This window comes from Bidens hawaiensis, unplaced genomic scaffold (genome assembly GCF_021521415.1).
Source record: "Bidens hawaiensis isolate Kalapana, Puna unplaced genomic scaffold, B.hawaiensis_p1.1 tig00026411_1, whole genome shotgun sequence".
NCBI lineage: Eukaryota > Viridiplantae > Streptophyta > Magnoliopsida > Asterales > Asteraceae > Bidens > Bidens hawaiensis.
This window is the reverse complement of record NW_027494249.1, coordinates 148,823-165,520: the sequence shown is the minus strand read 5'-3', so window position 1 is coordinate 165,520 and position 16,698 is coordinate 148,823. Positions and strand designations below refer to the sequence as shown.

The window sequence follows — 16,698 nt, the reverse complement described above, 5'->3', positions numbered from 1 at the left end:
ATAGGGTGGACTTCAAATTATATCATCAGTTATTTAATGTCTAGACTATCATATGGCAAAGTTTAACATATAAATAATAGGATTCAAAGTCATAATACTAAATTGCGCGCACGCGTGTGTATCAATTGATTGAATGTGAAGATGATTATCTTAATATTCAAGACAAAAATCATTTAGTTGAAGATGATGATGTTTGTGCTTCAATTCTTGCAGTTGTCACTTTTAATTTAAAAATCCAACGTTGCTTTGTAAGTTTCAAAACATAATTTGTTTAAAGTTGTTTCTGCCCACCCTCTTATTAAATTCGAGCACTCATCGTGTTTAACTTTTAAACAAATAATTTTTATTTGTGGCTCCTACCTCCTCGCTTATTACAACTTTCTAATATTGATGAGAGTCCGGAGACCATGGTTCTTAACTTTGTCAATCTAGACGGTGACCATCGTTAAATGCTTATACGTGCTTAGAAGAATACAACTAGGTAAAATATATAAAACGTACAAAATATATATGATTTTAATTTGTATCTTGGCGGGGCCATCGTATTATTTATGTGAAAGGAACAACAATGTCTTTCATGTTGAAATTTGGATCTAAAGCCTTAAAACACCAATTTGAAATTTGGGAAAAACTTAACGGCAAGCCCTAAAACATCAATATGAAATTTGGAAAAAACTCAACGCCGTTAAGTATCTTTTAACGGAGGTTCAATGAAAACAAGTGTTGTGAAAGTTGGGACCGGTAACAACTATTTTCTAAGTTGGGATTATTATAGGCCAAATGCATTAAGTTGAGATTATTAAAATCTAATTCGCCATTTTGTTATTAAAATTTAAGATTCACAGCTTAAATATAACCAAAATTTAAATGTTTTAAATTTATGACATTTGTAAATATAATCATTATTAATTTTAGCTAAAATGACGGTTAAATTTTAAAGATGACAATTTTTCCATGTAGTACGTTTCACGATTACCATAAACAAAAAACCAATGTCAATCATATGTGGTCTTATCAACAGTTATAGGTAGACATAAACTAAAGATTTTGATCCTTGATAAATAAAGTATGTTCGACCAATACAACCACAAATGTAGTGTACAATGTAATTTTACTTATTTGTAACATATTTGTATAATGTTTGTTTTGCAATTTACGTAATTTTAATATAATTTGTAATTGTATTAGCAATATATGATAATTGTGTTGTTTACTTTATTTCGTTTAATGGTTAAAGTTTAAAACTTTCAATAATTACCCGTGTAATACAACGAGGCTTAAACTAGTATTGAATAATATAAAATCTCTGTTAATGTAGTTATTTGTTTTCCCCTGTACTATACATTATATATCTATACTATATATAAAGCATGAGTGAGAGACCTCTTAATTTTTAAGAGATACCAAACTTGTTGCTTTTAATACAAACCATGATGCATAAAATTAAGACACTTTAGGGACAATTTTGTCTTTTAACAATTTTGTCTTTTAGCAAAAGGAAAACCAAAATGTTTCGATTTTTTAATTTATTCAAAAATAATAACAATTTTGGTCCTTTAACTTTAATCACATTTTATTAACTTATATAATACTTATATATATACCCCTTATTTTAAACCAACTACCCCGATGACGTTTAAACGTTTATAACTTTTCGCACGCTAATATATTATTTTTAAAAACATTATACCATAAAAACGAGTATTTTATTCTCTTTAATTTGAGTATAGTATTGTTATATTTTTTTTTTTCATTTTAAAAACTTAACATGTTTATATGATTACCATTAAAAAACGGCAACGAATCGGGTGAGTTCGGCCGATCGGGTCATGGGTCTAAAAAGTTAAGGTTGGAATGAGTCGATACAAAAAGGTTAATTTAGTTTGGGTCGGTCCGGGTTTGGGTTGAAAGGGGTCAAGTCATAACGAAGTTCGGTTAGAACATTGTCAAGTGGAACGGGTTGCGGGTCAAGACGAGTTCAATGTAGCATTACGTGCGCACCGACATCTGACTTAGCATGCACCGTCGTTGTGTGACGTGCTTACTAACACCGGTTAAGATTCCAATGCCGCAATATGAGCATACTATCGTCGGGTTATGCGCGTACTATTGTGAAATCATGCACATACAGAGATCGTAACACCGGTTACGCATCTGATGTCAAGTTTGCGTACATACCTCGCCGCATCGCGCGGGCACGCAGCTAGTTAGATATATACAATGAACTCGAATTAGGATTTCCACCACAATCAACACGTGCATCTTCTCATAGTAAATCATTTATATCACATTTAAAACTCACCGGTTTTCACTATAAAAGAAGCTACACATACACCAAGTTTTAGTTGCATCCATATATTATCCAATATGTCTACTTACCTTATTCCCGACCAAACTCCTTACAATAACCACCCCACGTCCAATAATATTATTAAGAACGAAAACCAAACACAAACAGATCAAGAACACAACAACCTTCTTGCAACTCTCCCCAAAGACAAAGCATGGAGAAGCAAACACGTGTTTCGCTACAAGGATTTCTGGTTAAGCTCCGACGTGATCAAAGGCCTACTATTGATTCACAAACACTTCAACCCGCAACCCACCGACATCTTTCTTGCCGCCTTCATGAAGTGTGGCACTACATGGCTCAAGGCCCTCATGTTCGCAACCACCAACCGCAAACGTTACAAGCTTTCTGACCACCCTCTCCTTCGAAACGGCCCCCAAAGTGCTTTCCCGTTTCTTGACACACATATATTACTTGATAACGCGGTGGCAAACTTTGAACTTCTACCGGCCCCTCGGCTATTTGCTACACACTTTGCTCATGGTTTGTTGCCTAGGTCAATGACGTCGCCTTTGTCGACATGCAAGTTTGTTTATGTGTGTAGGGATCCGAAAGATGCGTTGGTTTCGAAGTGGCATTTTATGAGTAAGCTTAGGTCTAAGGAATTGGCACCTGTTTCGTTTAATGAAGCTTATGAGTTGTTTTGCAATGGAGTTTCCGAGTATGGACCCTTTTGGGACCATGTATTAAGCTATTGGAAAGCAAGTCAGGTATATATATATATATACACGTGAAGTAAAAAAAATTGTGTTGTTTTGTATTAAAAATGGCGTTAGAGATTTTAATCAAGGGTCTAATCTGTTATCAGTAATCGATGATACATGTCATCCTATGATTGATGGAAATTACTGGAATATAAAATAAAAAGAAGTAACGAACTATTTTCGTAATTTAAAAGGCCAAGATAAACTTTTTTTAATATTTTTGTGAACTCGACAGCCTTTGGTTGTTTTGTCCTTGGCTGCTTAATTTTGTTCGGGAAGTACTAAAAAACATGAGTTTCATGGGTACGTGATATCATTTGGTTAGCTGCGTAGTTGACACTAAATTGCGTCGGTCATTACCAGAAAAACGGATTTTCTTCTCGTGCTATATTGTTTCTCTATACACCTTTTATTAAAAATCATTCCTTAAAGGATCACATGATTAGATTGTTTTCACAAATTAGATAAGGGCTTAAAAAGTTGTTTTTGGTTTAAGTTAGATGGCTTATGCTTATGCTTGTTTATTTATTTTATTAAGAGAGGCCATTTAACTTATTTTTTCTTGATATAATTGGTTGCATATTAGGAATCACCGGATAAGATATTGTTTTTGAAGTATGAGAATATGAAGAGGGAGCCGGCGGTGGAGCTGAAGAAGTTGGCGAAGTTCATGGGAATGCCATTTACTTTAGAGGAAGAGAACGGAGGGGTGGTGGAGGATATTGTGAAGCTGTGCAGTTTTGAGAATTTAAGTCGTCTAGAGATTAATAAAGATGGTGGTGGCGGCCAAAAGTTTACGGAGAAGGTAGTGGTGGAGAACCACGAGTTTTTCAGGAAAGGAAAGGTCGGAGATTGGAAAAATTACTTAACGGAAAAAATGAAAGAGCGGATTGATATGATCACTTGTGACAAGTTGAAGGATTCGGGTTTGTCGTTAGGCGTCACCAAATGAGCTTGTGTTGCTCAAATGTATTAAAACTTTGGTTGTTTTAATTATAATAAAGTTTGTATGCTTATTTAGAAATTATAGCTTTATAATAAAGTTTATATTTTTCACATGCATGCATGTTACCAACTTTAATAGAAGAGAAGGAATGTGGACAATCTGTATTAAGTCTGTGAGAATAGTAAAGGAACCGACATGTATTTGTCTCTCACTTGAACACGCTTAACTGTGAAGTTTTCCTTTTACCCACAATAAATTCGTCGAAAACGCTTTAGGGATATTTGAAGTTCAACATTTCTTATGCACCTAGTTAACCTCATGTTTACGAAGTGTTTTGTCTAAGGTGTTGCAACCCATCATCCTCGATATGGTTTGCCCCACAATCCCAATCATGGATGCGGGATTTGCCTAAGGCATCCCACTCAACACCCTCGACCCACCATCCTGAATGCATTCATAAGGAACACCGAACTGCAAATATCATCAGCGAGTTTTAGGCGCAGTGATTATGGGTGAGAGAACTTCACAGTTAAGCGTGGCCAAATGCTACAAAGTTTGCAATTTTAATCGAACAATATCTAATGTATAGTTGGATGTTAACAGTCGGCATCATCATGATTTAACAGAGCATTTAAATGCAGCGGTGGTCAGCATTAATTTGTGTGGGATCAGGGAAACAAGGACAAATATTTATATGATTCAACAGTTCTCTATTGAAAATTAATTATATATTGAATGACCCTGTTACTCACATTTATATGTAACATGGCATGGGTGTGCAATCAATTAATTGATGGACTACAAGGATCTCCGAAATTTGATTTCTCCAATTCTAAAACACCCTGCAAGAACATCACATGATTAGCAAATAGAACATATACATCTCTTGTATTTTATATTTTATATTCAGAACAACCTTAATGATCATCGCTGCTGCATCTTTGTGCAAAACTTCATTGTATTCGTGACAAGAAAGATTCTAGAATACAAGAAATTAATATTAAGTCTACACTTTTATAGAAAAAAAATGAAACAATTTAGCTACCAATGTCATTAAGTAGAACCAACCTGAACACAATTAGGGCAACCGGTGTCACCCGAGCAATAGCAAGATGTTACAAGTTCCAATGCAGCAGTTAAAAGTTCAGTGAAAATAGGTTGAACCTACATTTAGTTATACATATGCGATACGTCAATTCTCTTTTTGAAAACATATAATTTGTTTTTAAAAAACGGTTAAGTTCACCTGTGCTGAAATGCCTGTTCCTCCGGGATGTGAATCGTAAAGTAGAATTCTTTCGGGAATGTAACGAGTGTCATGAGGATTTAAACACTCTGAAGCTAAATCAGACGAGTTGCAAATTATATATCTGTGTTAAAATAAGCACCGTTAATTATATTCAATTAACAACTATGAAGTAATTAGACTTACAGAGGGACGATATGCAGAAGTGCATGACCAGCAGCATGCAAACCTCCACGAAACGAATAATTTTCTCTTTCCACGGCTGTTTTTATTGATTGTGGAACCCGAATCCAGACAGCCTAACTCAAATCAAAATCAGTTAGAATAATTAAACGATCAACACAGCTTGATTATGAACATGACTGATGGCAAAAACTGAAAATGTACCTGTGACTCGTATGTATAACTAGGAAGTGATAAATTAACCGTATCAAATACTCGGTTGCTTCCTTTCCATATACGTCTAAAACCGAACCATGTAGTAGTTACTTTACACGGGTTTGATTGGGCGTTCGTTTTCAATTTCTGGGAGTTACAAATCTTTACTGGGTAGGCCTATAAGATATTATGCGATTAGGATGTGGATAAGTGTTAATTAATGCTAATTTAATTATAAGATAATTTAGGATCAAACTTACAATGTGCCCGTTTACTACTTCAATATCAGTAAAATCACGAGTCTTGGTGTAATATTTCAAGTCGGCTTCCTGACACGAAGCAATTTTGGTAGATAAATCCAAATTCTTGACTAAATAGGTTTTCCCCTGCTGCATATATACAGCACCATCATACACCTGAAACAATAATTACTATAAGATAATATAAATCTATTTCATAAATCAAAAGAATATCATGCTAACGATAATTACCTGAAAGAAAGCCTTGCTCTCTTCTATTTCTTCTAGAAGTTTGTCATCTTTCATGTCAATTACCTGATATCTTTCTGACTCTATTGCGCGAATGCTAACATTATGAGAAGGCATTTTCTAATACGTAAAATGTAAAAACCATAAGTTATAGCAAAAAAATAAAATAAAAATTTAATAATCAATATTATATCAAATATTTTATACCTCATGCCCAATGTAGTTCCAAATTTCAGCAGCGGGACCCCTAGACGGGTCAGTAGTAACAAATCCCTTACTTTTAAGTGACAACATGGAAGTTTTCAAGGAAGGACCAAAGTATTTTTACACTTAGTGGGTGTTCAAAAGAGGCACATATCAAGTGTTGCTCAAGCACCTGCTAGTTGTTGGCATCCACATGGCAACATTCGATTGGGCCTCTGAATAGTTTATGAGGATATTTCATAAAATATTGGTCAAGAGGTCCTTCAAATGCAACATATATAGCAAGTGATTGTTGCTCCCTTCTTCCAGACCTCCCAGCTTGCTGCCATAAGCTAAAAATTCAAATAATTGGTCTCAGCGACAACAAATAAACAAATGGAATGATTAGAATAGATAATATATACGATATTAAAAATAAACTGAACCAAGTGGCATACCTAGCTATACTACCTGGAAACCCTAGATGTAGTGTGACATCAATATGTCCAACATCAATCCCCAACTCAAGTGCATTTGTAGCAGCAACACCACAAATTTTCCCACCAAAAAACTCACTCTCGATTCTTCTCCTATCCTGTTTAATTGTTTACTTAATCGTCATATCCTAAAATCACATCTCTGTTCATTTGGAAAACAAAATACAGAATGAATAATATTAGTATATACTAACCTGAGCAGTATAGCCAGCCCGATAAGAAAATACAGAATTTACAAGGCTGGGTGCAGTCTTCTGAAGAATTTCACGCTTATCACAGGCAATCATAACTCCTCAAATCAGATAAATGATGATTATTAATTTATCATAGAAAGAAAAATGTAATGTATAAATAGATACATACGTATAGCTCAATACAGTTCGGACAGTTTGCGTGTTTTGCAAAATGCAATGCAACGAAGTCCATGCTGAATAATTTCTGCAAAGAGACATGAAATTTCCAAGATTGGACTGCACGAACACATGTTTCAATTATTGATCGGTTATTTTAAGTGCCACGTGTATAATACAGATAGCCCTATACCTAGAACGACCAGCAAAAACTGTTCTGTCAAATTGGTCAGTATTTGTCCTACTTCTGGTTCTCTTAATTTCCTGTAGTCAGATAAAGAAGCAGTTGATACCCTGTATTCCTGTAATTAAATCACCCCCAAAACCACCACACAGAAAGAAGCATCGACAAATCTTACAGTTTTCATGCGTAAAGGAGGATTCCAGAGCACAAATAACTTGGGGCCAGAAGGGCTGCCATCTTTGTGAATTAGCTCCATTGTTGGTAGACTTGCAAGTTCCTGCCGGTTAAAGAAATTGATTACTATACTGCAACTGGCAATTCTGTTAATGTATAGAAAGAACTAAAAAAAACAAATTTCCAGACAAATTAGAATAGATGTTTACATTTCTATTATAACAGTCTTGTGTCTAATAAATCTTTTCTATCTTACCATTGCATGGTCACGGGGATTGGCAGATGTTGCAGTGCAAAATATAAATGATGGATCACTCCCATAAACTGCAAACATTAAAGCAGCCTGTGAATGTATATACACACATAGTACAACTTCTTAGCGTTAGACATTCGAATATTAGCACATTAATATAATTATAAATACTTTATATATGAGAAGGTAGATAAATCACAAACCATGAGCACAAAGGCGGCGAAACCTCCTTAAAATAAGAGCCGCATGGCATCCAAATGCTCCTTTATACATGTGAGCTTCATCAACTACCACATACCTGATGATACATAAGTTTTGTATTAAGTCCAAAATTAACAAAGAAAACTCAAGATTATTTTGCATAAAGACAATAAATAACTTCAAAGATAACCTGAGGTTTGACAAAAATCGCTCAAACTGCTTATGCGTTGGCAAGATTGACACATGGAGCATGTCGGGATTTGTGATCAACTACAAATAAGTTTGTAAGAACATTGTCAACAGAACCCATTTGCCATCTGAGATTTACTACATTGTCTAAAAAACACAAATTACAAAATTACCAGTCTAGAATTATCGCGCAGCCATAATCTATCTGCTTGAGAAGTATCACCATCATAGATTCCAATGTTCAAACCTACATCAAAACCTACTGTCATAGATAGTAATGCTCTTAGTTGATCTTGTGCTAAAGCCTGCACACATTTGAATGTAGATTAAATTCAAGAAGCCATATAAGTGAATGATGCTTGATAAAATTTAATGTATGCACCTTTGTTGGAAAGAGGTATAAAGCACAAGCTGAAAGATTTTGAGATAACACTTCAAGAACTGGTAGATTATAACAAAGTGACTTTCCACTAGATGTCATGGTTGAAATAACAACATTCTTTCCTGCTAAGGAAGCTTCAATTGACTCTGCCTATAAATACCCCAAGAGTGGAAACATAAATTGGACTTTCAAATGTAGAATTATATATATAGATGAAGGTGCCAAATTGTGAATACCTGATGGCTGTACAACTTTGAGACCCCTGAAGATTTAAGTGCAGATTGCATTCGTTCAGATAAATAAGATGGAATCTCCACAAATTTGGCTACCCGGGCGTTAATCTCTTCAACATGAACTATCTGTAAATTTCATCATAAAACATGCAGCTTCATATAATCATATTTATGAATTCAGAAATATAAGTAATGAAAAGAGTAGGAATAGAGATGACACCTGTCCTTGGAAACCAATGCCTGCTCTCAGATGCTCAACCAGTTCTGTAGGTAGCAAAGGATTTGTCGCCTGTAAGGGAATATATTAGTGAAACAGAAAAAATTACAAAACTGAAAATTCAAGAAAATGATGATATTTACATTACACAATGCTTCGGGTGAAAAAGCACTTGAGGATTCGGACAAACTTCTCTTTTTTTGCTTAGCCTCAGTTTTCGTTTCTTCGTGATTTTTCTCATTTATATGTAGCAAAAGGTCGTTCACTGAACATGATATGATTTTCTCATTGCCCATTTTTTCCTGAAAGACAACATTTTGCATATCAACTAACCAAAATTTTCTAAGATTAAATAAAATATAAAGGACTGAGAAAAAGAAGAGAAAATGTAACATCTACACATACCATAAATGATTTGACAATTGCAAATAAATCTGATTTAAATGAATCTTCTCCTTTTCTCATTGCATTGACAACTCTTGCTGTAGACATTTTTCTCTTGCCTATACCAGCACAGAAAAAGTTAACTTGGTTGTAAAGTATGCAATCATGATTGACATTTGGCAACAGTTTGGTTTACCTTTAACTGGGCACTCAGTATCTAATTTTGACTTGATGACAACAATCATGTTATTTACCTTTCTACACCCAGTTTCATCATCAGTAAACTGTATAACCTGCATGTTTACAGTGCAAATGTTGATGTTGTAGACTAGTCAAAATTCAAGATAATAAAGCCATGGTTCACCATTATTACTAGCATTTCAAAGTATAAAATGAAAATGTGTACAAGAACATAATGAAAGCATTGAATAAAACCAAAAATTTAACACGGTAACCATGTTAATATGTGTAAGACGGTAATTGGTTAGAGTTACATACAGTTCCATAACAAGACTATTTACCTTAGGGCAAAGCACAGAAAGATTCTGAAGATCAGCATACCCAAATCCCGGTCCGAATTTACTTAGCCTGTTCAGTCCTCCCTCCAAACTAAGCATAGTAACTGTTTTCTGCTGCAGTTGAAGAAAACTACAGTAAATGTTCAAAAAATAAAATGCCTTCAAAACAACCTTCAGCCATGAAGGACAACAGCATGAATAACCGTCCGTTTCACTGCATCGCATACTCGTATTCCTCAACATACAACTCTTGGACTTCGAATCATATACACAATTAACCAACTCCAAGACCTGCATAAACTTCTCCCAACCCGTTTCATCAAGCTCATTGTTATCACACAACTGCAACGCGTTCAAAACCAGTACCGCCTCATCACACAAACTCTCAAAATTAGAATACGCTTCGTTTCGTGCGTTCAAACACGTGCCTTCAGAGTCAATATTTGGACGACTTCCGTCTCCACCAATCTCTCGTTCACGGAGAGACGACAGATCTTGCATCATATCAGACCATGCCGATTCAGCAAAACTGGAAGTCGAACACTGATGAGTATTTTTATTGTTTGTTTCAGTTTCATTTGCAAATGAATCCACAGACTTCTGCTTGTCCTTCTTCACGAACGGAATAAGAACAATAAAATCGCCGTCCAAAATCATATTACTACTTATCCGACTCTGCAAACGTAGTTTCGACCCCTAGATCACAGTATTACAATGCAAACAATCAGATTACAGTATTTAATCATATATTAAACAAAATTCGAATATATCAGCCCTAATATTCTAATTTTACACTATGCATATGTAGTAAAAAATGCAAACAAACAGATTACAGTATTTAATCAAATATTAAACAGCAATCACATATATCAGCCCTAATATACTAATTTTACACTATGCATTATGCAATATGTAGTAAGCAATGTCAGCTTGCAGACAATCAATATTATAAAAATATTAAACAGCAATCACATATATCAGCCCTAATACTATGCATACGTAGTAAGCTATGCAGAGAGTCAGCCTGCAGTATTTAATCAATATTAAAAATATCAAACCGAAATCACACATATTAGCCCTAATATTAAAATTAACACTATATATGCCTATGTAGTAAAATGCAGACGGTCAATTTGCAGTATTTAATCAAATATTAAACATATATTAGCCCTAAAATTGTAATTAAATGCATACGATTGAAAAATTGAGATACCTTGAGTAACAAGTGGAAGTTCGGAAATGATGTAGCCGAAGGAAACACTTGCTTGAGAAGAAGCTTGAGGTCCTGAACCGTCCGGTTCGAACAAATTGAAACTGTAATTGTTTCACCGGTTAGCGTTCGAACCTCAATTTCAGTCTCGGTTTCGGCCATCGGTTCGTTTGTTCGAGTTCAACGGATTTGAATTGAATTGATTTGATTCGATTAGTGGTTTTAGGGTTTGCCAGTGGGACGTTGTGGCATGATGAACAAATTATACAGTATATTGTTCCCGGTCATCAAAACTGCCATTATTCACCCTGGATCAAGCTGAGAAGAGATCTAGACCGTTTAAAGTCTTAGAAAACGGGAGGTTGAGGACGGTTTATGTTTTCCCCAATTTATATTACGTTAAAACCCTAATTTTTGTGTATGTTTTGAGAAATAGGCTAGCTATCAGGGAAGATGGTGCTGAAATAGGCCCAATTAAGGCGAATAAAACTTACTGCATGAATTTCAAAGTTTGTCTCTTTGCTTTAATAAATATATTCTAACTATTATTAGTGTTTTAACTTGGTGGTGCATGGAAGGTGTTCGACGAATTGTCTGTGAGATGCTTCCATACCATAGCTTTTACTTCGCAATACTCAAATTGATGTTTAGTAAGTAAATACCCAAATTTTCCCAGTATTTGAACTTTAATATTTTTATTTCTTATTTACTAATAATTTTTTTGTTTATATATAAAATCTTGAAATTTTGATGTTTTTATGAAATGTGAAGATGTGCATGGAAGCTTTGATGACTTCTGAGATCAGGTTTTAGCATCAATACATTGTGTGGTTATATTATTTATATTGCGTGATGATAGTTTGCCCGCTGTCACAAAGAGACGTCTTCGATCTTAAAGGTAGTTAATCCACTTACTTACTTATATATCATATGCAAATTTCCATAATCAATCTAATAATTGTCTTCATAGGGATCTAAATACTCTGGTTTTAGTTTTTTTCATTGCCAGATCGCTATTGCTTCTCATGTTGAATGCAAAGTCAACTTTGATCGTAATGATCCAGTTCATGAAAAATGGATGTGTTGTGGCTGATAAAGAAACAAACACATCTTAAGACATGAATCAGGATGACAACGATTGTGATGGTCTGCATCATTTCACCCAACATAAACCTGGTCATGTCCTTGAGGAGTCTGTAGCTTAACTGTTTCATTAAGGTATTTCCTAATTCGGAGAGAAAAAAATTAAGCTACATTATGAAAATCTGCAAAACTGCATTGTGTTATTTTATTTCCTGTTCTCATTAACAATATTTTGTTGGGAAGATTTGTGTGACCAAATGTTTCATCTCTGTGCCAAAGTAAAGGAAAGATTGAGTACTCCAAAAGATTATCGGGCATTTCTGGAAAGCGTTGAACAGTGTGCACATAAACTATTACTCGACCACAACTGCAATCACCGGTAAGTTTATGTACATAGTATTCAGTACCTAAAGCTAGGGGTTAGCAATAACCGAAATTGAACTAAAATTAAGTGAAAAACTGAATTGACCAAAAACCGAGTAATCGAAAATCGGTTATCAGCTTTTTTTTTGTAACATCGGGTAACCAAATAAACCGAACTGAAGTGAATCAATCGTATTTTCATATAATGCTAGCCTTTTACTTTGTTGGCTGTATATCTTCACTACTTCAGTTAGTATGTGTTCAATGTAGATGGTCGTCGCCTTTAGTAGAATTTAGACTATTGGTTTTATTTTGGACACAAGTGTTAGTTTTATTGATTTGAGATTTTGAGTGGCATGCTTATATTTGATGGTATAACAAGTTTGGTAATTAGCTTAAATAATTTTTAATTTTTTTAGGTAAATACGTAATTACGTATATATCTTATTCTCCATAAGTATATGCGTGTCTTTTTTGTATATCTCGATGCTGAGTCTACATGAACGCCCCTTTATTTATTTATTTATTTATTTTTGTGACTCTAGCATGACTTTACTATATTCATATTATCGTCACAAATGTATTGATAATGTGGTAATATTATTTTTGTGCTTATAACTAATTTTGGCAGGATCTGGATCCAAACCATCTTCAATTTCTAGCAAGGAGAAGTATATGATTCAAGCAAAATGACCTTTCTGACTATGAATGTTGCACTCCAAGTTACCAACTTATGCCAAAAGATGTAGGGAATTTTACGTCAAAGGTGTTTGGTTATAGGTTTTTATTTGAAAGCGGGTGTTGCTGTATACAGTACCCAATTTCTTCATCAAGTCAAAGAACGAAGATAGGTTTCGAGGTGTTTATCATTGGGTGTTTGTTACATCTGGAAGTCAGGATTAATCTTTCAAACGCATGCATTTATTTTGATGTCAAGATGACATGTTGGGAGTTTCTTTGAAATATATCTATTTGTGTGTAGTCATTTTACTCTACCAAGGGTTTTTTGCACTTTTTTGTATCTTCTATAAAACTTATGCAGGGGATATTTCTCAGAAAGTAGATGGTTATTAGTTTCATGGTTTTGTGCATTTCAAGCTTCAACTAGACATGTTCCCCTGTCTACACCTACCATACATGAATGTTACTTGACATTTTTCTTTTAAGCAACACTTCACGCCCTCACGTTTTAGACGTTCAACATTTACTGTTTTTCACTGGTTTGTGATTTCTTTAGTGTAGTCGAACGCTTTTGCTCATTAGTAAACGAGTTGCACATTGATCTTAAAAAAAACTTATATGTTTCCGTTTAAAATGAAAAAAAGATACTTATGCCATTATAACATTATACTACTCGTCCACCGGACGGGTATAAAACTAGTTCTAGGGTATTGGCGGGGAATAATTAGTAGGACAGTTATGGTTTTTTTTGTATTATTTCGTTTAACCGCCAACAAACGGATAATTGTCTAAACTACTTTGGACGCCGTCTGGCCGAACATAGCCGTACGAAGCTCTTAAACGTCTCTTAGTTATCTCTAGTTAGGGGTATGCGTGGTGCGGTTCGCTGCGTTTTTGGCTAAAACCAAACCGAAAACCAAAACTTCGGTTTTTGGTGTTTTTGAAACCGTTCGGTTTCGGTTTTTTCAGTTTTCGTTTGGTTTCGGCTTTTTCGGTTTTTACCATTTGAGCTTGAAAATTTTAGGCCGAGAAAATAGTTTACAAAAAATAATGAATTTAAATATAAATAATTTTGTTAATTATAAATTAGTAGACTACTAAACATTTGATCAAAAATATTGGAGTTAATATTTATTAAATTCTTATAAATTACTTAATATAAATATAAAAAAAATAAAAATTATCCAGTTCGGTTTTTTTACATGCAAAACCAAAACCGAACCGAACCGTTAGTGCGGTTTTTACAAAAACATAAAACCAAACCGTCGGTTTTTTGTTTCGGTTTGGATTTTTTGGTTTTTTCAGTTTCTTCCACACCCCTATCTCCAGTTCGGAAGAAAACCCACCCGGCCCATTTGAGGTAAAAACCGGACGCCATCAGGATTGAACTTTAGATTACAAAGATTACAGTCTTTCTTAACTAAGTCACCCATACCAACTCCAAAGTATTGTTTGTCGGGATTGAATATGAGTCTATGTTGAGAAAGTGGGAAACCGTTTTCTATCACTATGTCACGTTGGAAAGGATAAGATTATATTTTTTTTAAAACTAAAATAAAATATCATGATATAATATTTGGGTGTAAACGAAACGGATAACTCAAATCATTATCAAGTTTGTAATACTTTGATATCAGATTATATTGTTGGGATTATACGATACATGCATGCATTTATGCAACATAATTAATTCAACCAAACTTTTGGTTTTTCACTTTTCCTTTATGAGTATTTTCTTATTATTTCTTTCTTTGAGGAATGTCGGTTTTATTTATATCAGTTAAAAACAAGTAAGGACTTTTTGATAGTTTTTTAATTGGTGACGAATCTAGAATAAAATCTCGGGGGTAATGTTTAAAAATATAATTACAATAATAAATAAATAAATTTAAACACATGAGGTTCAGATTTCTCCTATTCGATTTTTGAATGCTTGAAATCGAGCCATTACAATATCTTCATTTAATTTATCAAATGTTTCTCTTTCGATTGCACAAGAGCATTGTAAAATACTCACCTATTCGATTGTGCAAATCCGTCTTAATAAACTTCATTTTAGAAAAATATATTTTAACGGTTGCGGTTGTAACCGGTAAAACCAACGCTAGCTTCAATGTACGGTAAACGGAAAGCACACCACTTTTCATTTGATTTATTGAATATTGAAGCTAGAGTTGGTTTTATCGGTTGCAACCGCAACCGTTGAAACGTGTTTTTCTAAAATGAAGCTTGTCAAGACGGATTTGCGCAATCGAATAAGTGACGTGTATTTGAACAATGCTCTAACTTGTGCAATTGAAATAGAAACGTTTTGTAAGGCCCCGTTATCGGTAGCCCTACTTTCGTGTTGGATTTACTCATAAACGCAGTTCTAAATATCAGAGTTAATTAAAACATTCGCGGAACATTAAAAACTTTCATAAAACATTTCGTAACAATCGAAAACTTGTCTTAAACAAACAACTTGTCTTTCAAAAACAAAGTAATTAAAACATATCACGTCTTGAGCCTTCTGATGCCAGCCTCTTATTCAATGCCACGTGTCTCCTCAAGCGAGCTGCCTCATCCTACTCACCTGCGTGCATACTAAAAGTCAGCTACGCTGAGTGAGTTCTAGTTAATCATACATTATACAATACACACAAACTTATATTCTTTCATTCATACTTTCATACTTTCTTTTGTACTAACTTGCTTTCATATCTTACGTTATAAAGAGCATTACGCCCTACATTCCTCGAGTATTATTAGGGCTCGGTACCCTCCTTCCTCGAGTATTATTAGGGCTCGGTACCCTCTTTCCTCGAATATTAGTAGGGTTTGGTTCCCTAGTTCTCGAATATTAGTAGGGTTCGATTCCCTCTTCGTTACCATACAACCATACATCATACCTCGAGTATTATTAGGGCTCGGTACCCTTTTCGTAACCATACAACCATACAACCATCCTTTCCTTCTTTTATTAACTTTATCACGTTCATACACATAAGCATACATATCATACTTACCTTATACATATCGTTACAACTTGACAGTACGTGCAATCTCCGAAGATCGTTCACGTACCATCAAGCAATCATTCATACATTTCACATTATTCACATAAGGCATACATTTATCTCTTAGGATAAGCATATTAACAAACATATTGAGTATGCACACAGCCCCGAAAACATAACACATCAATGGGGCTAGAAACTCACCTGAACATGGTTACGTTCACCATTAATTGTTATTCCCTTCTTGAGCTGTGCACGGCTAACTGTATAACAATACACGTATCAATCATCTATCGCTATCTATATTGCGCTTCTAGTTTAATTATAACCCACAACGAACGGGGGTCCGGGGGCAGCGCCCCTGGCATCGGGGTTCTAGGGGCGGCAGCCCCTAGCAGCGTCCAAGGGGCAGAGCCCCTGGCTGGGGTCGAGCTGCCAGGTCAGCTTGGAAAAATTTTATTCCATTAACTGTCTTAACACATTTT

General features: G+C 34.7%; 1 protein-coding gene, 1 long non-coding RNA gene and 1 pseudogene across 3 annotated transcripts; 2 read left to right on the top strand and 1 right to left on the bottom strand.

Annotated features, from left to right (window-relative positions):
- The first annotated feature begins 2,226 nt into the window (after positions 1 to 2,226).
- On the top strand, positions 2,227 to 4,063 carry LOC143573409 (cytosolic sulfotransferase 5-like). Its single transcript, XM_077058298.1, has 2 exons — positions 2,227 to 3,060; positions 3,641 to 4,063. The coding sequence occupies exons 1-2, from the start codon at positions 2,368 to 2,370 to the stop codon at positions 4,004 to 4,006; spliced, it is 1,059 nt and encodes a 352-aa protein (XP_076914413.1). The 5' UTR covers positions 2,227 to 2,367; the 3' UTR covers positions 4,007 to 4,063.
- A 588-nt stretch (positions 4,064 to 4,651) lies between these two features.
- LOC143573417 (uncharacterized) lies at positions 4,652 to 11,309 on the bottom strand (annotated as a pseudogene). The gene is made up of 26 exons (XR_013142426.1): positions 11,091 to 11,309; positions 9,881 to 10,573; positions 9,556 to 9,652; positions 9,381 to 9,478; positions 9,119 to 9,277; positions 8,979 to 9,047; positions 8,762 to 8,884; positions 8,526 to 8,675; positions 8,317 to 8,448; positions 8,145 to 8,224; positions 7,957 to 8,051; positions 7,757 to 7,824; positions 7,502 to 7,603; positions 7,336 to 7,406; positions 7,163 to 7,262; positions 6,987 to 7,061; positions 6,754 to 6,890; positions 6,320 to 6,648; positions 6,116 to 6,232; positions 5,885 to 6,040; positions 5,634 to 5,801; positions 5,433 to 5,545; positions 5,247 to 5,370; positions 5,069 to 5,164; positions 4,917 to 4,979; positions 4,652 to 4,842 (listed from the first exon to the last, which is right to left on the bottom strand). The product of XR_013142426.1 is annotated as an uncharacterized LOC143573417 (transcript).
- Positions 11,310 to 11,708: 399 nt separating this feature from the next.
- Positions 11,709 to 12,321, top strand: LOC143573408 (uncharacterized). Its single transcript, XR_013142425.1, has 3 exons — positions 11,709 to 11,737; positions 11,859 to 11,985; positions 12,097 to 12,321. It is a non-coding gene; the product is annotated as an uncharacterized LOC143573408 (long non-coding RNA).
- Positions 12,322 to 16,698: the final 4,377 nt, after the last annotated feature.